Source organism: Scaptodrosophila lebanonensis, unplaced genomic scaffold (assembly GCF_003285725.1).
Source record: "Scaptodrosophila lebanonensis strain 11010-0011.00,11010-0021.00 unplaced genomic scaffold, SlebRS2 tig00000085-arrow-pilon, whole genome shotgun sequence".
Taxonomy (NCBI): domain Eukaryota; kingdom Metazoa; phylum Arthropoda; class Insecta; order Diptera; family Drosophilidae; genus Scaptodrosophila; species Scaptodrosophila lebanonensis.
This window is the reverse complement of record NW_022060564.1, coordinates 416,878-438,155: the sequence shown is the minus strand read 5'-3', so window position 1 is coordinate 438,155 and position 21,278 is coordinate 416,878. Positions and strand designations below refer to the sequence as shown.

General features: G+C 38.0%; 2 protein-coding genes across 2 annotated transcripts in view; one reads left to right on the top strand and one right to left on the bottom strand.

The window, feature by feature from the left end:
• The window catches only part of LOC115626607, a 150,974-nt gene that overhangs the window by 48,770 nt on the left and 80,926 nt on the right, over positions 1–21,278 (bottom strand). Inside the window, exon 4 of the mRNA XM_030522000.1 lies at positions 4,936–7,952. Coding sequence (XP_030377860.1) covers positions 4,936–6,102 — 1,167 coding nt within the window. The 5' untranslated portion in view covers positions 6,103–7,952. The remainder of the gene's footprint in view (positions 1–4,935; positions 7,953–21,278) is intronic.
• Positions 15,421–16,497, top strand: LOC115626537 (guanine nucleotide-binding protein subunit alpha-11-like). Its single transcript, XM_030521917.1, has 2 exons — positions 15,421–16,310; positions 16,416–16,497. Exons 1-2 carry the CDS (start codon positions 15,421–15,423, stop codon positions 16,495–16,497), a joined length of 972 nt encoding a protein of 323 aa, XP_030377777.1.

Genomic DNA, 21,278 nt, shown 5'->3' with positions numbered 1-21,278 from the left:
TCTTTCGTTTGCTATGTGCAGTGGTCCATGAATTATGCAACCATAATTCAATAAAGCGCCCGCAAAAGTATGTAATAAAACAAAAAATACGATCCACTTGCAACTGCCGCTTAGTCAACTGACAGAGCGCTGATTGCCACTTAATTGTTGAGTTGTCATTGAACACGAGCATTTGGGCCACCAGGGGAGCCATATCGAATGAGCACAACACGTCACTTGCAATTACGAGAATTCCAACACACACTCTCACAACAACAAAAAAAAAGCATACAGACACATTCAAAAAAGTCACAGCGACGAGACTGACAAACAATTACAAAAGCAGCAAAAAAAAGAACGAAAAACGCTCTCATGGGGCTTGGTCAGCAGATAAAGACAGCTCAAAAAGAGCAAAGGAGATGGAGAGACAGCGAGACCGAGAGAGAAAGAAGGAAAGAGTGACGGGAGGAAGTAGAAGAAATTGGCGCTTGGCAGTTGGCGCCGGCCACAGGCGACATTTTGAGTAATTATTGAGGCTGCAATTTTGCAACAGCCGTCGCACTTTTTGGCAGACGTCGCGTAATTGAAAATTAAATTGAGCTGCCGCACGTTGGCATTGGACAAAGTGTTGGAAAGCGAAAGCGGGTGCGGGCTATGCCAGGGGCACGGGCAGGCACATGACCACTGAGCTGGACAGATAGGCAATGAAGCGTTCATGACTAACAATTTAAATTTGATTTGTTGCTGAACAAGCGAATTGTGAAGCCTAAGCCGCATTCCCAAAATGTCTAACATAATGATTGCACTAAATTGAATTCCACTTATAATAAAGAAGCGTAAAACTATTATTTTTATATTTGTAATAAAATGTCAGCAACTATAAACGACTTTAGACCATTGTGGAGCGCTATTTAGGCGCTATACTATAATTGAGGAAAAAGCTTGTGGTTATAAACACATCGATAGCATTTTATAAAATTAAACCTTTTAAGTTAAAAAGTACAACATTTTCATAGTGTGGTAAGCAACAAAATGAAATGTTAGAAAATATTTGTTCGATTCTGCTATGAAATTGAAATGCAAAGTCAGCAATCACTTTTTACATTTTCGAAATACATTCATTGTTTGCCTTCAAATGCATTGTCTCTAAGGAAACAGGAAATTGAAAATTACAAAATATTTATTCAATTTATAAATGCTAGCCTTTCATTTTTGTTTCAATTTCAATTAATTTATTCAACAAAAATATTCTAAAGCTGACAAACAAATAATAAAAATATAATTGCACACAAAGTATCGAGAATTTATTTATTTAACAGTTGTGCTCATCCAACACTTTGCTGTTGTAAACATTTTAAGATATAGAAGGAGCCGAGACATGTATTTTAAATATCCATTGAAAAGTGGAAAGTCAAAAATATTTTGCCTAATCTCTAAGCCATTGATTCTGTTTGACATTCAAATGCTTGCTACTAGTATTTTGTGGTATTGTAAAAGTTATTCTATGCTCTCCCACTCAAGCAAAGACTAATGCACCGAGGCACTCTTGAAACAAAGTGAATTTTAATGAAATTCGCTTTCATTATGACACTTTCATTCATTCATTCATTACGCAAATATCCTTGAAATCCTTTCATTTAAATGGCTTTCTGCCTGTCCGAAATTTGAAAAACAAAGCCAACAGCATCAACTTGCAACTAAGTATATTCTAATCCGTAATTCTGTAGCTGCACCGGTAATAGAGCGGTGTGAAATGGAGGGGAGGAAGGGGCGTGTTTCCCGTGCCGAGAAACGCCAATTAATGCTAATGCAACTGCATTATCTCAATGTCGCCATCTTTTGTGCTTATTTCATAAAACGCTTTCTCCTCATTTACCCTCGTTTTTTACCTTTATTACAAGTTTTTCTTCATCTATATATGTATATATATATTTTTTTTTTGTCGTTCACTGCATTTTGTTGGCGTCCGCCATTTTGCCGCACACTTTTTCACTATTTTCCAGCTAATTTACTAGCCGTTGTTTTTGTGTCCCACTGTCTGTCTCTTTGTCTGTGTCTGAGCTGAAAACTAAAAACTATATCTATGTCTCCCTTTTAGACTCGAGTGGCGGTTGGCGTGACGGATGCTGGGGGAAAGCCGAGAACATCGCATTGTGTGGGCGATGCGAAATATAATAAATTTCCTTCACTCTGCTGTTTGCGCCATTCATTTTTGTTGTTTGCTTTTTCTTCTGCTTCTTCTACTTTTCGTTGTTGCTGCACTTCCGTTGCACACTGAGGACATTTTCTTTTTGTTTAATTTTTGCTCAGTATTTTCAGATTTTTTGGCTTTGTTTTATTATTTATTTTTGCTCGCTTATGCAAGCCAAATAATTGCACAGCGCTAAGTTTTTTAATTTGCCGCTCGCTTTATGGCAACTGCCGCTCGTCAGGCGCGCCCTAACGATGTTCAAGCTTTAAGGATTTGAGTTGGAGGAGTAAAGTTTAAAGTTGCACAGCAGCCTCAGCTGGCGCCCGGGAATGCACTTAGTTGCTCTTACCTTGGCCAGCAAAGGGGCGTGTTTTTTTATTTTTTGATGACACAGATTTTGTTGGCCCCTTTACACAACATTTGGCAAACGGCGTCGGGCACGTGCATAGCCAAACAAGCTGCCAACAAGCTTACTGCTGCGGATGTTGTGGGAGGGGGAACATTATCAGGCCGATACAAAGGCACATTATGCGCTTCCGAATTTGCAACTCACTCTTGTTATGCCACTATTACCCGCTGGGCCAAAGTTTCCGAGCGCCCAACAACAGAAAAGAAGTACTTATGAACTACAATCAGAGCTATGTCGACTATGAAGACACTATGCCATATATAGTCGTAGTAATATATTCTAATCAACTTGTAGTGGGAGATTTAGCAATTTTAGCTGGAAATAATTAATTACAAACTGAACTTACTGCTGATATTTTTATATTTGAATTTTTTTCTATAATAAAAACATTGCGAGAGAATAAAAAACTTTTCGAAATTTCAAACTAAAATCATATAAACCATATAAACAAACAACCATAATGAAAATAAAGTCATATTTCGAGTCTTAAGTCTATTATACTTGTATATACTAGCATCATGTCAATGAGAATAAGCATGGGAACAAGCATGTTTACGTTTAGGATTTGCTAATGATAGTTTGAATAAAACAATTGTTTCACATTTCTTGAGGCTCTTTGAAAAAGTCAAGAACTATGGCAGCCATAAACTCATATTTGCTTAATAGGGCTTGTGCCTTATAAGAATTACTGTGAAAATAATTGCAAAGGGGGTCAGCTTCTGGATATAGTCATAGTAATAAATCGCAAAGCTTTTCAACACTTCTGGAAGCAACCCCAGAACCAATATCCAAAGATATTGCATAGCCATAGTCAAACACGGAAAGCTATTCAACACTTCTGGAAAATGTTGCAATTTAAGCTTCATGTAGGCTTTCTGAAATCGAAGTGCCATCTGTTCGTATGTCAAAACAAAGTACCAAGCCCAAAACCAATATCCAAAGATATCAAATACATTTTCCATAAATAAACATTCCTTCTTCAATCCAATTAAATTAAATATTATTGAATATTATATTATTGAATTGCTAAAATCATCTTGATATATATATTTAGATATATTTGTTAAAATAGATTGGTTCCTAAATAGATCAACATACAAATAACCATCAAGAAAGGAGATGTGCTCTTCCAGCTTTTGGCTGAAATTTTGTAGGGCATTTGCCAAAACTTGATTTTGTTGTTTGTCAACTTTATTGCACGCCTGTTTGCATTTGCAGTCGCTATGACATGCTTTGTTGTCAGTGCATTTGGGGCGGTCAATTGAAGCTGTTGACTTGGCAGCCACCCACATAAGCTCTTACAATTTCTTGTTGCATATTTGTAGGCGCTGCAGTTGGGTCCCAACTTTGAGCGTCGGTTTGTTTGCAAGTTTGCTGAGGTTGGCAACTTTGGCAAGTTTGATAGCGCTGTCAATTCTTGAGAAATTGATATCTATTTGCTGCCTACTTTTCAACGTAACCGGAAATGTTACGATATCGCAAGTTTATTGCTGAATTAATATTTGGGTCACGCCATAAGCTCCCCATTTACATTCCTTTAGCAATAAAGATTGCAGATTAAATTATGTAACTAGCTGACATAAACCTCCTACTCAAGCTACAATTCAAGTATATTAAAATTGATTATTTGTCGGTAAGCTGTTGGCATACCTGGAAAGTGCACAATGCAACAACAAAAATGAGCATAAATTTCCACTAACAATTATTATTTTATGATTGTTGTTCGTTGTCACTTGATTACAACATCAATGTAGTCTAAATGGCATTTATTTATAAATATTACTATATGTTAATTTTATATTATTTTATTGGCCCTTTTCATATCGTATTACTATCATGAAGAAGAAGTGCTTTAGAATTCATTACTAATAGCATTTGTCTACCATGATATTGAAGACATTCCCGCCCTAGCGGCTTAACCCATGGTTGAAAGGTAAACCGAAATGTTCATCTCCAACAAATAGCTGAAGTTAAACAAAATTTCATCGACCCAGATGTTTTCGTACGAGTTAATTATGGTAATCAGTGTTACTAGCTGTAGCGAGTCTGTTTTTCCTTCTATGAAGAAGTAAACAAGAAGAAACCCACCAACTAACCTGAATGCACTTATTTTGAATAAAATACTATAAATACCTTATCTGTTTAAAATTCGATGGACTAAAAATAGTTGTTTTTCTAACACTTCATATATCATTAGTAAATTTAAAAAGTATAAAATATTATTATGTGACTGCAGAAGGTCATAAAAAGTATTAATTCAACAATTAAGATTAAGCAAATTTAATTGATACACGAAAACCACCACCAGCACCGAGAGAAGCGCGGAATACTTGTATTGAAAAGTGTTAAGTGTTACCTCAATGTGCTCGCACATGCATATACCCTCCTCGCAGTAGGCGCACAACTGCCACTTGCGTCCATTGGCGAGTCCCTTGAACACCAGCTGTGGCTCATCTGTGACGAGTGGTTCGTATTGGGTTTGTTGGCCAGTGCCGCTGAACTGCAATTCGCGCAGTTGTCGTTTAAAACCACCGCCCATCCCATCCTCGAAAGCATCGCTGCGTCGCATGCGATAGACACTACATTTACGCTCCAGGGGCCCTGTAGGCGGCTGCATGGGTTCATCCTCATCGTAGCCATCTTCGAGGGCAGCGCCGGATGTGAGCGGTTGGCGTTCGGGGGCGCCTTCGGGCAAATCTTCGCCACGTCTCAGCTTGGCCACGTGACCCGGCGAGGCCATTGGCGTGGCCGGCGTTACAATGATGGCATCATGGTGGGGTACAATTATGGCTGCGGCGCCGGCGAGCTCATCGTCGGCAGCCGCTGCCGCCTGCGCAGAAGCGCTAGTGCTTGGCGGCGGTGTGTCCAACGACGTGGCTGTCGTTTTAACGCCGACCGCACCCGATGGCGTCGTCGGCGGCGTGGCCTCCATCTGTGAGACCAGCGGCAGCGTCGCTGTCGCCGATTTGTGCAGCTGTCCGGCGGCTGTTCCTGCTGCCGCTGCAGCTGCAGCTCCCGGATGAAAACCGGCACTGCTGCCCGAGTGCCGATGCATCAGCTTCGGTGAGACGCGTCCGTGTGACGAGGCGAACTGCTGATAGGGCGTCTGTGGAGGTGCCACAGTGCCACCTTGCAGATGACCATGATGCATGTGGCTGTGACTATGCCCGTGCGCGTGTGCATGATGCTGATGGGAGTGCGAATGCATGCGCAACTGCAGCACGGACTGGGTATCGCCCTCGTCGATTGGCAGTAGGAGCTTCGATTGCGTCGTATAGGTGGCACTAAGCTTGCGTCCCTGCGGCTGCGGAGCACGCAGATAGCTGGTGGGCAGCTGATGGAACTGGCGCGATTGACTTCGTGTTGGAGTCGAGGCGCCGCCGCTGACATCTGCCACGAGCACAGCGCCCGGCGCTTTCGGTGGATGGAGTTTCGCTTGTAGTTGTTGGTTCTTCTTCTGCTGGCGCTGACGTTGACGAGCTTGGCGCGAGGCCAGCGAGGCGCCACCGGCGGCTGCATACATCTTGGAGCCGTCAGTGGTGAATTTGGTGGTCGATTGGTAAGTGGATGCAGTGAGGTGTAGCTCGCTCCCTTAAATCTACCTCTATGCGGCCTGAAGCTTAAATGCAAGCGCAGTGGGTCTTACCTAATCGAGTTTAAACTCACTTGTTCGTTTAAAACCTCAATTTTTTGTGTCTAACATTACTAATTCGGCACTTGTTTGCCTTAAAACTCACAAACACGGCGCTAACCTTCTTTCTAACCCCACTGTTTTGATACTAGTTTCTCTTATTTGAATTTAATCTCACTTTTCCGCCTTTAAACTAAACTTTTCGCGTTAAAACTCACTTCTAATTTCTAACTTGTTCGCCGCTAGCTTCTTTTTCGCTTTTGAGTGCACTGGTTACTGCTGGTTACTAATCTCACTTTCAAGTTCGTTACTACTTTTACGAGTATAGCGTGTGTAAAATGTGGAATTCAAAAAAGTGTAGCAAAAATTTGTTGTTTTGTTTTTTTGTTTGTTATTTCTGTCCCTGTAAATAGCTCGATTTATGCCTTTCTCCCTTTTCTGTAGCCTGCTGTGCGATTGTAGGCCCTGCAATTGATGCTCCTTAAGCTTCTAGTCCTGTGTGTGTGTCTGTTTGACATAAATGATTGTACTCTGGGTTGGTTTCTTAAGCTTCAACTTAACAGCTTACAAAAAAAAACAACTTTGTTCAAAACACAAACCTTATGTGAAACCATTCAAAATAATTATATTGTTCACTTAACTAATCTAACAAAAGTATTCGGCTCGATTTGAACTTAGGCTAAGGTTTCAAAAATATTGTTTGTGCTTCTTCTCAGTGTATTCAGTATTCAGTTTGTTGTCGCCTTGTTTTGTTGTTGTTTTGTTTGTATATAAAAAAATATGTATTTAAAAAATTTGTTGTTGTTGCTGTCGCTGTCCTTGTGTCTTATTTAAATATGTTATGTTATCATATATTGATGTATATGTATATAATTATAAATTTTCCGCTTATATAAACATTTAAAAAATATGCTCTGTCCACAATCAAATTGCATGCATTTGGGCGTATTGTCTGTGTATTTGCTTTTGGAGCTTTGCTTTTTGCGGCGTATGACAAAATAAATGAATTATGTATTTATTATATTTTATGCAAATTTCCATCTTGTGTCAGAAGCATTTTTATTTCTCATTGGGCCTAACTAATGTCCGGTTTGTATGTTATGGTATAAAAAGCACCTAAAGCCTAAACACTTAAGCACGCACATATGCATCTGTGTATGGATATATATATATATATATATACCTATATGTATACAAATATATTTATACATGTGTCGAGCGTTTCAATGATACTTATCACTGCTAATCTTAGTTAACACAGAAGCACATGGAAATAACCTAAAGCCTGTTCTTCAAATTTCATTAAATATTTCGCTAGATGTATGTCTGTTATATGTATATATGTATTTTTTATGTATAGTATGTTTACAATAATCTTGGCTTTTATCTTGCTCTCAAGCTGCTGTCAAATAAACACACACAGGCACAGCTCTTGCCAGCTTATGTTACACACACACGAGCACACTATCGCCTAAGAGCCGACTACATTTTCCTATTTTTTGGTTTTTTGTTTCCCCGTGGCCTCTCACTATATTAGAATACGACCTTGTACCTTTTGTCACTCGCATTGCACAGCATTTTCAAAACTTTGCAACTTTTCAATAGATTTGCTAAACAGTTATCTAAGCTTAACTATAAAGACGGATTACACTGCAAGGAACACGACGATTTATGCATAACTGTACTAAACCTTCATGAGTATATTAACTAGACGAATGCTTAATTTGTTGACTTAAATAGTGCTGTAAATAGTTAAGAGTAAAAATAATGGGGAAGAAAAAATCCATTTATTCAATTGAATTGTGTTTAGAGTATGGAAATGGCTGACATTATTGCAAAGTTCTCATTGGCGCGCTCAAAATCTGTCAACTGTAAATGGCTGAAAAAGTTTGCTGGTGGCTTAATTAACCTTAATATCAAAATTATAAATAACAGACAACATTAAAACATAAAATGTTAAAAGAGAGATTAAAGTAGATTAACAATAGATCCACAACATGTGTAGCATGGTTATTTGCTTAAAAAGTATGGGAGAAGCTTCCGATAGTGATCAGCTGCTCTACAAATTGTAATTAGTAATAATTCACAAATTGTTTTTATAATTTATAACGAACACACGTAAATGTAATGCAATGATATTTTATCATTGCAACTTCGGCATCGATGTATTAATGTAATTGATACTTTATGCAATCATAAATAAAGTATTATTATTATTTAGATATGCAACTTTTATGTATGTATCATTGTTCATAAGGTTCATATTAGATTGACCTCCAAAAGATCAAACAATTCCTCTATTTTGCTCTAGCACTACGAAATCATTCTCCCTTCCCCAATATTAACAACTTTAATAGTTCAAAAAATAAAAAAACAACGTTGAACATTCACTTAAGTTTAATTAAGTTACGGAAGTGTCCTACATCCTCAACAATCCATGTGAAATTATGACACAAAAACATTTTGTAAACGCGCACAAGTTACATATGAATTTAGCAAATTTGTTCGCCATTTTTGTGCGCGCCATGCATCGTTTTGTTTTTGCCAAGTTTCGAACGAAGAACAAAAAAAAATGGCAAACGCAAAGGCAACACGTCAGCGTATTTGGGCCAACTAACTACCTGGCAGCTACTGCCATATAAGGAACAACAACAAGCAACAGTAACGGGACATGGACTGAGTGACGGACTGACTGCCTGACGTTCTCGTGGTCTTCGTCCTGCCCGGACCGCTGTTTGGCTTGCAGTTATTTTAATTAGCCTTGAGTGCGTGCTGCGCCAAAAGGCAGGCATACCAACAAATTGTTATATAAACGCACACCCAAACAAAGTGTTATAGAGCCCAAACATTGTCGCCACTTAGTTAAAAACTGGTAGTAACTAAAACGTTGCAAATGGTGTTGTTTTTGTAAAAATAAAAACGGCAACAAATACACACGCACACCGACTTTATGAATGCTGACGTTGCCTTCAATGTAGTACGAATATAGTGTTCACGCACTAAATGTATATACTAGTATATAAAGTAATACATACATACACATACTCCTAGAAGTTATGGTTTTGGGTGCAGCTATCCTTAGTACGAATGAAGTAAAAAATTAGGGTAAACGAAAAGAAAACAGAAAGTAGCTGCAAAATCGTTGAAACGGCGGCGGAAATTAAATGATGAGTTGAAGTTCCTACAAAGGGATATGTTAGCGCTTATTATGGCCATGAATGTGTGCCAGACACACAAACACTTTCATCCATAAACATGACTTTGCTGCCATGGCAAATGTTAAGGTTAAAAAAATGATATCGGCAAACAGCGAGCGATGGCTGTTTTTTATTTGTATTCTCTTTTTTAATTTGCGTGTTTACGACACAATTGCATGCCACAGTAGCCGAACAAGAGGAAAAGAATGTTTCGAAAACATGAAAACTGTAAGCAGCAACAACATTTAAGCCAAAAAACGTTCATTAAAGCCACCAGCGGAGCGCAATCAGTGCACTCGCCCGAAAGTATGCAACAGAACGAAAGGAAAAGGCAAACAACATGAACACGTTCGTTGCAGTATTGGTGCAATAAATGCCACACCGTACTATAGCCAATATAAATACATTCACACGATATGCGATATATGGACAACATTTGGCGCATCGTTAAGCTGCGTTATGGCCACCTCTTTCATGGCCCGCATGTCCATTAAAGTCACGGCAAAATATTCAAGTTGATTTCCATTTGCCTATGCATTTCCATCAGAGGGTCATTTCTAAAAGAAAATAAACCGAGTATAGAGTGCGCACTGACTTGTGAAATACTGCGACCTGCTAACAGAATGCTGCAGAAAATGCTGGAAAAGCAGTGATTTTTAAATCATAACGAGACGTCTAAATTAAATTATTAGTAAGACACAAGAACTATAGATTGGCTGTTTTAAAGAAATCCACCCAATTATTTGACTTAATAATACTTTTATTTAAGATGGTCAATAAAGGTTAAAGAAATCCACCCAATTATTTTACTTAATAATACTTTTATTTAAGAAGGTCAACAATTCCGCTTTGAGCTCTTACAACCAATAACAGCTCTTTGCTAAGACAGCAAATAGGTGAACTTTTAATTTAGTTAAAAAAAATCAGTCATCAATTTTGTAATCTATCTAAATTAATTAATAGATTTATTTTACCATCGATATTTTCTTGTATTTTCTCAAACTCGCATTGAGCTTTATATAATTTCTTTAAAGCACATTTCGTTCCACTTTCACAAAGGCTCTTTGCCCCAGCCTCCTCGGGTGGTTTTCGAAGTGATTATACAAAAATTGCGCAAAATCTGTGAAGCTCCGTAACACGATAGCCAACATCGACCTTCATACTCGTATATTAGCCACGTGCTTCTCATCAGCGCAATCGTGCTCCTGCCTACCAAAAACAACAAACATAACAAATGACCCAAAAGGAAAGAAACGTTTCACTTACCAAATGTGATGCGATAGAAATATGTGCGGCGGAACTGGCCCATCTTGGCCTAAAACCTTAGCTTGCAATTAACAAAAATTGCCATTTACTTAACAAATTTGCAGCATTTATTTGTGGAGCTATTCTGGGTTAAGGTTTAACAAATGGCGAACGACAAAATGTCACACAGAAAAATGACCTGACAATTGAGTAAACAGTTTTTGCATGTTGACCGCAAATTAAACTGAGCCAAATGGCAGGAAATATGAATTTAGATGACGGCAATTAATGGTCGAAATGACATAAACTAACCACATGGAAGACAGTGGTTGGCGGCCTTAACTTCAACTAGGTTGGCAATGTGCAGTTTGTCAGAACGGGGTGGACTTTGGAATCATTTAAGGTAGAGCCAAAAAAAAAAACTATATATGAATATGCGGGAACACCTTACTGCTATTTGTAAATATCAAAAAGTCAATAAAGCTGGTGGAATTCTGCTCAAAATTGGTTGCAATATCAGCCAGAAATATACACATATTGTAAATATAATTTTGCTGAAGGAAGCGAAGAAAGCGTTCAAATAAATATTAAATCGCGTTCAGACAAAGACATGTAAACACAAATAAATGCAGTTTAGCTGCGAAAATGTTGCAATGAAGCCGTAGGTAAGTAAATGTGTAAGCGGTTGGCTTGCAATGAAAACGAATTCATACAAATGGCTGCTAATATGGGCACTCCAATATCAGATAAGCCCAAAAGCGATAGGTTCCATTACCATACATCAGGTAACAAGAATCGATTCGTTTACTTAAGGCATTAAAAACAAAACTGAAGTTCAAAATGGACGCTTTAAGACCTCCTTTGTGATTTATTAGGAGAAGAGGTAAGCAGCAGCGAAAAACGAACACTCTACTTAGCTCTAGTGCTGAACATGGGGCGCATGGGGCTTATTCGCTCCGACAATCATATTCTCTTATATGGTCCTGCATGAATATGAAATGTGTGTGCAAAATCAATACAAAACAATGCACAACGCGTTCACGTAAAAGGCGTTGGCTAACTCACAAAAATTTTACAGCAATCTCCATCACTTGCCTGCTAAATTATGCAAGTTGGGTAATTACAGTCTAGTGCGACGGCGGCTGTATGGCGGTCAACCATATGTCATTAGAGCTGAAAGGGCTCGCTATTCCATTGCGGTGAATACGCCTACACCCACACACATTAAATACACACTAACGCAGCCTGATGACTCAACATGTGAGCTCTTCTCCGCCCTCGCTTCAGCCTCTACTGCTAACGTATGACGACTGTGTGCGTTGCGTGGCTCGTTTTTGGTTAAATCGTGCAGCTTGACTTGCCACAGGAGACATTACATCAAAGTCTGCCAGTCAAGTGTGCGCTTGAGCAGACAACATGCCGTATACGTCATATGTATGGTTGCGGCCTGCCATGCGAACAAGGGACTGCCAAAGGAGCAGTTGAGCAGCAGCAGCAGCAAAAGCGAAAGCAAAGGTAACAGACCAAAGCGCGTCGCTTTATTCATTCATAGCATATGAATATATAAAGAGCCCACATACACACACACACACACATACCAACCAGCACATCCATACAAATACACACTGGAATGTATGCAACATTAAGTCATTTATGCGTCAGTTCGCCCTCGTGTGCAATATGCAGACACACACACAAACATATGTATTCATGCACAGGCACAGTGGAGATTATTACAATGAAACAAACGTGTTTAAGCAGTTATTTATATTTAAAGTATGTATATAAAGTATGTATCTAAAGTATGTATATGAACAGTAAAAAATACAGCCGAATTGTGTGGCCATAGCTTAGCATGTTAGTCAAACAGAAAATACCCCTACGCTCTTTGGGCAACCAATGTTTCTCAAACTGTAATCAGAAACCGAAAATATCTCTACTTCACGCTGTTATTTTCTTAAAAGACATACAAATTATTGTTTGCCTTGAAATTTAATAAAATAGTAAGATACTAAACAGCTCCCTTTTGACGCTAACACTATATAAGAAAAACCAAGCAGGTTATGTAAGTGCACGAAAAAGGGCTGGTTTTAAAAAAGTAACTTAAGATGTACCACAAACCATCTGGTATCAATTAATGTAACACCATACGTCAAAAAAAAAAAAAAAAATACCATTATAAATTACAGACCGTTTAAAAATAAGAGAAAGAAATGCAACTAATCACAAATCACATGTAATTCAAACTGAAGAAGGCGAAAGTAGATGCATGTAGATGTTAAGTCACAATATTATTTACAAAACCACCATAATCAGTAATAAAACTTGTTCAAATTCTGAATCATTAGAGGCTCTTTTTTTAGGTTTTAACACGGAGAAAATTTAACTCTTATTGAATTCAACAAAGAAAGGTGCCAGAAATCCGATAATTTCACTTTGGAAATATTGCAACTCAGTCGGTTCCACTGTAGAGAGTCAGAAGCCAGACCGCACTCACAAACGGCAGCTGTGCCGCGCCTAAAAGTTGTCTACGCAGCGGCAAAAGTGGCAGTGGTAGTGGCGGTGGCAGCGGTAGCGGCAACATCGCTCTCAATGCCGCACAGTTGCCACTGCCTCGCTGCCTCGTTTGGTTTCTGGGTTGGTCGTGTGCTGCTGCTGTTTTTATTGTTTTTGTTGCCACCGCCATCGCCACTGCCCCTGCTGCTCCTGCTTTGTTGCTTGACTGAGATTGAAATTAAAATTTAAATTTATTTTAAGCTGACTTTTGTTGCGGCTACGTTACCATTGCCATGTGTGTGTGTGTGTGTATATGTATATTTTTGCCGCTTTAATGGCCATCTCGACACATGTGAGTTATTTGTAGCGCGTCTGCGAGTCTGTGAGAGTGTGTGTCAGCGTCGCGCATTTCACTGCTAATGAAGTGCTCGTTATTTGACCATTAATTCCCTATCCGTCAGTTATCAACGGTAGTTAGCATTGCCTCATTTAAATTGAACAAATTTCTTATTTTAATTTATTAAATCAATAATGCAAGTATGTCTGTCCAATGCAATGTCCAATGCAAGTATGTCTGATAAATATGGTGGTGTTAAATTTCATATACAAAGAATTGTACATTCATTTATAAAACCTTTCTTCTTTTAAGTAAAGATGCTGGAGATTTGAATAGATCTAAAGAATAAAATTCTGGCACCACTTCAATGTTATTTGCATGCGCAGAATTGTGTAATCTTCCTTTAAAATTGATATCAAGAAGGCCTCCTCTTCTAAAACATGTTGCTTAGTGGACGCTTCAAGCCACCTGACACACGCACCCATTGATGGTTGTGCCATACTCGAATAGTCATCGTCACACATTGATGGCAAACTAAATTCAACAATTTCGAGTTGAAGACATTTCGTAGCTAGGCAAAATTGGTCAATAAAATAATTTGGTGCAAGTGTGGAGAGCACACCAACCATCATACTCCACACACAGACAGTTTGGCACACGGCAGGCATTGAAATTGAATTCGAAGGCATGGCAGTGGCAGCGAAAGAGCAATCAACCAGTCAGAGCCGGAAATATTATTGATTATCGCAAATATCTATGCATATTTTTTCCTTCATTACATTATTTTATTTCAATTGATATTCTGGGAGTGTGTCTTTTTGTGCCTGCAATGTGCAAGAAAACATATCAATTTGATAGCCCGCCCCTCCTCCCTACATCGTTAGCTATTTTTGGCAACAAACCGTTTGATTTCTTATGTAAGTGGGGCAACTGGAAAACGCAAGTTGTTGCTGTTGTTATTATTGCTATATTTGTGCGCTTTGACTTGATAGCCTGGCCTATTAAAGTCGCGCAGTCGCTGCCATGTGCAGTTCCTGCTTCTACTCCAACGCTTTTCCTTGCCATTTTCGTTTGCATTTGCGTTTTTTTTCCTCAACACTTCAGGCTGACAGCCCGAGAGACAGAAAGACATATTTATAGACAGAAAGTCGGCCCATGCATAGGCGCTGTCAGCGCCAGACATTCGTAGCTTTCATTTCAGTTTGAAATAAAATTTATAATTAAAGTGTTAGGAACAGACAAACAGACAGACAGTCTGACTGACTAACAACTTCTCTGACGCTCTGACTGGCATGCAGAGGTCGCTGCCATGGTCTAGGGCTGATGTGCATGGAAAACATACATACATAGATTAGTAAACAGGTGCATGTGTGTATATATCGTGACCGGAAGCAGGTGTTGCTGTTAGGGGAGATCAGCCGCCCAAACAGCTGATAGAGTATATGGCCTTTTGGACGCTTCAACTGATTACCTTACTATTTACTGCCGCATTTTTTAAACTTTCAACAACAAAGATTACCTATCTTACTCGAGAAAGTAAAAAATGTAACAGGTAGAAGGAGAAGTATTCATATACTCGATCAACAGACCGCCAGACCGTTCGTATGTCTTAGAGACTATAAAACCTAGTGCTTATCCATAACTCCCTTATTTTAATCATATTTGTGAAAAACTTCTGGTTATGGATTATGTGTGTATTATAATGATATTAGTTAGCATTTATCATACTCAATATAAAATTAAGTATAAAATATGTTTACTGAAAGTCTATTTAGGGATCACAAAGAGCACTGACTAAGCACTGTGAATAAATAATATCGATGCCTGATTAAAATATATAATCCAGTGTTTCTTGCGTTGCCATTGAAAGCAGGCGCGTGCTGGTGCCATATTATATATAATTTGATCGCTAAAGTTGAGACAATATAAATAAACATGTCTTTTTTGTTGTGCTGTTGCACGGAAAACTTGACAGCTGAGGGGAGACAGGCAAAAGAACGTGCGAAGGCTTTAAAAAAGGCAGAAAGAGAAAAGAAGCGTCAATCGAGGGAGGAGCTTAAGGTTTTTATATTGGGCGCTGGAGAGGCTGGGAAATCAACATTGATCAAACAGATGCAAATTATATATGGGAAAGGCTATTCGAACGAACAGAAGCGCGCCTTTATCCCATTAATATATCGAAATATTTTCGTGTCTATGAAAACAATGATCGATGCCATGGCTGTGCTGAATATTTCTTATGAGACCCCACCACATACCGATTTTGCTGAGCTGATCAAAAGTGTTGACTACGAAGCTCTTACAACCTTCGAAGATATATATGTAGACGCAATTAAGGCGCTCTGGAACGATGTTGGAGTTCAGGAATGCTACAGTCGCAGAAGACAATATCAACTTACAGACTCCACTGAATATTATATGACGCATCTCGAAAGAATAACTCAGCCTGATTATCTACCCACAGAACAAGATATTTTGAGAGCCCGTATGGCTACGGAAGGAACGGAGGGACATCTTTTCAAAGTAGACTCTTTCAAGATTAGAATGTTCGACGTCGGAGGTCAGCGAAGCGAAAGACGTAAATGGCAATCTGTTTTAGATAGTGTTACATCGCTGATATTTATGGCATCGCTTTCGGAGTACGATCAAGTGCTCTATGAATTTAATGACATGAATCGCATGAAGGAATCCATAGCTCTGTTTCATGAACTGATAAACGACCCTATTTTTAGCAATTCAACAGTTATACTTTTCTTGAACAAGACAGATTTGTTCGAGAAAAAAATCATGGAATCCGATTTGGTGGACTATTTCCCCGAATATAATGGACCAAAGCAAGATGCTGATGCTGCCCGTAAATTTATAAGAGCCATGTTTGAACAACAAAATCAAGTTGGCCAAAAGATATACACACACTATACGTGTGCCACCGATACTAATAATATGAATTTTGCATTTGGAGCTGTGAAGGAAACAATTTTCAAGAGAAATTTGCAAATTTTTAAAAATTAATCAGAGGGGTTTATAGTTAACCACAAAAGATAGATGAATATAACTAAAAATGAATAAAAACTGAGGGTATACTATATATCTACAACATTATAAAAACTATAATAATAACTTTATTTTAATGTGTACAGCCCGTACATTCAATCACAAATTTTAAAATCTGAGAACCTAATCATCAATTTCTTAAATAGCAATGATTAAGAGAAACATTTTTAATCATATGTAGGCATGCTGTGGCTAAAAATAAAATGTTATAATTAAATAAAGAAATATCCCAACTTTTTTCCTCAGTTTTTTTGTGGCTGATTATCTACTCATAGAAGTATATATTTTGAGTGCTTAAAAACTTAACTCAAGGGGTAATGTAAAATGCTGAATAATGGTAATGACGATGTGGTGCTGCCTTGTGTCCGATCGTCGCACTGCTTAATTATATTCATTTCAAAAGCATTTACCGATTCTTGCTATTATTGTAAATAATGCGTTTTGAAGTTGTCTTCAAATAATAAACAATACAAGAATGCTCTTAAGTATCAACTAAAGAAATTATCTGATACAGATAGCTATATAAAGTGAATACAAATTGTGCCTTCTTAAATGTGATTACAGAATAAGTATATATGTATGATTGCAGACTAAATTCTGCAAGGCCATAGGCGTCTCTTTCATGTAAGTAATATTTGCTCAAAAGAGTTATTATCTATCTATAACGAAATTGGAACATCAGTGCCATTGACTAGCAGTTTGCTCATAACTATATATTCTCATCTTGCTTTTACATTTGTCCAATCATGGTAAGTTTTAGTTTGCTTTTGTGTACAAAACAAAACAAACATGTAAAGTATTTGTATATATAGATCCGATACAATACGAGTATATGCACATATGTATTACACTTGTATATGTATGCCCAACTAATCGCCAAAGGGTGTTTGCATAATTTTTGTCTGTGCCATCCGACGCTTAATTGATGCCATAAAAATTTACGAGAGCAGTGCAATTTTGTGTAGTCTGCGCCTCAGATTAAGACAAAGTATCGGATGCAATAGCAACAGGCGGCTATTGCATGGGCAACGCGCGACAACAGCAACAGGAACAACAAAAAACAAAAATAGTAGTACAACAATAGTACAACACCACAATAGCCAAAGGGTAGAAGCAAAAAAGCAATGAGAACCAGTAGCGCAGTGCCAGAAAAAACTCCAATGAAGTGCAATAGAGATCGGGCCAGAGGCCACCATTACCCATTACAATAAGCCAAAAGCAATGTCTCGATAGCACGGACACTAGCACGGCACTTAAAGAAAAATGAATTAAATTATAATTAATCTTTAAAATCTAGTCACACATATGTTTTCTAAATAATTGTGTTGTAAATGTTAAAACAACAAGCAGTTTCGAAATGATTTGGTTCTTCGTTACAGGACTTTTAAATTACAATCGATTGTGAGATACGAATCATATTTAAAATGTATATATTCATTTTCTTGTTTAATATTTGAAATATGCATTTTCAGATCACTAATTAAATACAACTTCACCATAATCAAATTCAGTTGAGTTCAGGTGATGAATTCTTTGAAATCCATTTATTCGCTAAGTGTACTTGGCTATTTTAGCCATTGCCCGGTTTAAAGTGCGGAATGTACGCTGTGTGCAAATGGCATAAACTACAAGAGGACGACAGTGTTTATTGCTTTTTATGTGCAGCTTAATGGCTACATTCATTGCGAGACTGGCGGGGACTGGGACGACATTTGCATGCCAAAATGTTGCAGGCATATATTCGTGCATACTATATAGAGAAAGGGCAAAGCAATATAGGGGATAGAAATGCATTGGCATAACAATGAGGCGAGTTAACTGAAAATGCAAGCAGTCTATAGCAATAAGCAACAGCTTGAAGACTGTTGAGGCAAAAACGATAACTTTTCCCTCCCCATGCAGGCAAATTGTTTAGAATGTAGCCAAAAGGGTAAAAGCAAAATTAAAACTAGTTTGCATAACATTTGCATAATACTGTTGCATCTTAATTTAACAAACTCTTTTTGGCTTTCTATACTTTCTAATAAGTCTAATGGTTAGCATATTACTTCACAAATAATTTATCATTAATTCAAAATTTGTGTATTATATTTATGAATGGTCATTAATTGACTTTTAATGGGTGAAAGAAGCGGAAGCGGGATTGCTAAAAAAAAAGCAGTAAGTAGTAACTGTAAGTGCGCAACTCTGCACGAAAAATCAATTTGGAAACACGCACCCACATAACTCTTCATAACTCTTCATCTGCTTAGCTGCATAGTTTACTTTTATTTTTCTTACTTCCGTCCTTTTACCACTCTCTTCTCATGCTCGGCACAATTTGAATTGCAATCGATTAAAATAAGAATGCAAATGTAAGTCGCCAGCATCATAATAAAAAACTTTTTTATTTTGTCAAATTGTTTAACGTGCTGGCCGCTGGACAATGAATGTATAAAAAAGACCATAAAATATCGTGGGTCATATGCTTAAGAACAACTTTTGCCCACTGCAGAATAGTTGCATTTACTTTAAATTTCAATATATATATATATATATATACACACACAAACAGATAGAGATACAAAGAGACACACACATTCAAAAAATGGAGGCCACTTGAAACTCGCAATGGCCTGCTTTTCATCTTTCCTGTTCACCCACTTATGCTGACCTGTTTGTTTCTCTCTCTTTCTTTATGTCTCTCTCTCCCTATTTCTCTCTGACTCTTTGTCTGTCTGTGCTTGTGGGTGTCGAAGTCTCACAATTTATTTTGCATCCTTTGCATTCACAATTTATTGTTTTTAGTGTATTGAGGTCAGTTCGTTAGAGGCTTTGTTCTTGTTCATGTTTTCCTCTGCCCCTTTACAGCCATTTTTTTAGTGTAATTTCTTTTTTTTTTTTTTATACCCTGTACCCGTAGGGTAAAAAGGGTATATTAGGTTTGTGCAAAGTATGTAACATACAGAAGGAAGCATCTCCGACCCCATAAAGTATATATATTCTGAATCAGCATGACGAGAGAAATCGATCTAGACATGTCCGTCCGTCTGTCCGTCCGTCTGTCCGTCTGTCCGTCTGGATGAACGCGAGGATCTCAGAAACTATAAAAGCTAGAATAACCAAAGTTGGCATCCAGATTCTCCTAGGTCCGAGTAAGGACGAGTTTATTTTTTTTTTTTTAATTTTCCCCCCCTTCCCCCGCTACAGAATTTCGTCAATAGCGTCCACATTTCAAATGCTACCTAAACCAAACTTTGCACACATAATTAATATATAATTGTCTACAGTTGTTTAAAATTTTATCTAATTCGGTCAATTCTGAGAAAAGTTATTAGCGAAACAAATTCTCTACAGTACAATCCCCACAAACTGCAGCAACAAGTTCGCTCTTCTTCTTCCTCTTTTTGCTGCTGCTATGGGCGCATATAACTCAGTGACGGAAGTTTACCTGGGTACAGGGTATTACACTGTCGGGCTTGCTCGACTGTAGCGTTCTCTCTTGTTTGGTATCATTTCTTCCCTACGGTTGACCAATAAAAATTGAGGTTATTTGTATTTAGATAGCAAACAACAACAAAATGTCACAATATTATTAGCATAACCTTTGTTTTATTAAGATTTAGAAACAGAAGGCGAAAGACACAAGAACACAAGAACAGGGTCAGCAAAGACAAAAGGCAGTGTTTGCACAAAAACGCTTGACATATTGACACACTTGGCGCATGATTGATTTTCTGGCCTTTTTGTTAGATTATCTAACCAGAGCCCAAAAGCCACATTTGTAGTTTACAAAGCATAAATAAGACATCTCAAGCGGAGCTATCAAATGCTGGGCAATTAATTACCGCCACTCCTTCTTGGCTCAGCAGGCGGCGACCACGCGCAGCTGTTGGCCAAACTTGTTGATTCAAAGGGACCACCAGGGGGGTATTTATAAAAATCACAATTCACAAATCAGAACTTATAAACACAAGCAGCACAGCGCAACGCAACGCAACCCAATGGGTGGTAGTGCTGGTGGGAAAAAACAGCAAACTTTGATAAGGATGCGCCAATGGTGGCGACAATAATGCACAAAAAACAGACAACAAGAATGACAGCCAACCAATACTATGCAAATAAATTGCCATGTAAATACTCGTACAATGCACAATACACTGACACAGTCGCAAGAACCTTCCATTGTCATTGTTAACAACTCAACATTGACAATGGCGCCCAAGTCAAATAGTCAACCAGTCAATCGGTCCTACACTCAGTCTGTCAACCATCATCCTGGCATTCGCATTCAGGTGTTATCGAAAAACAGCGCGTTATGCAAATGAAAATGGAAATTTGTTGCCGATTTCATTGTGGCCATTGTTCAAATATGTATAAGATACACACACACACGCATATGTCTGCCTGACTGTCTACAGCCGAGGGCAGTTCATTGAATAAAACTTTGACAAAACATTTTTGCAAAATATTCAATCGAAGCTACTGGAATTTATATCTTCAAACTCAAATTTCGATATGGACAAACGGTTATTTTAGGATCTCAAATTTAATTTGTTTTATTTTGGTTTATTTTTTTTTAATTTGTTTTATTTGTTTCATTCGTATTTTAAAAAGCAAAGTGAATCCATACAAAATTGTAGAGAAAGTACCACATTATGGATCCTGAATTTCACATGCAATATCAGTTTTTAATGCTGCTGAGTCATAGTTTATAATTGATCACATGTTAAGGATTGCTTATATTAAAGGAAAAATCT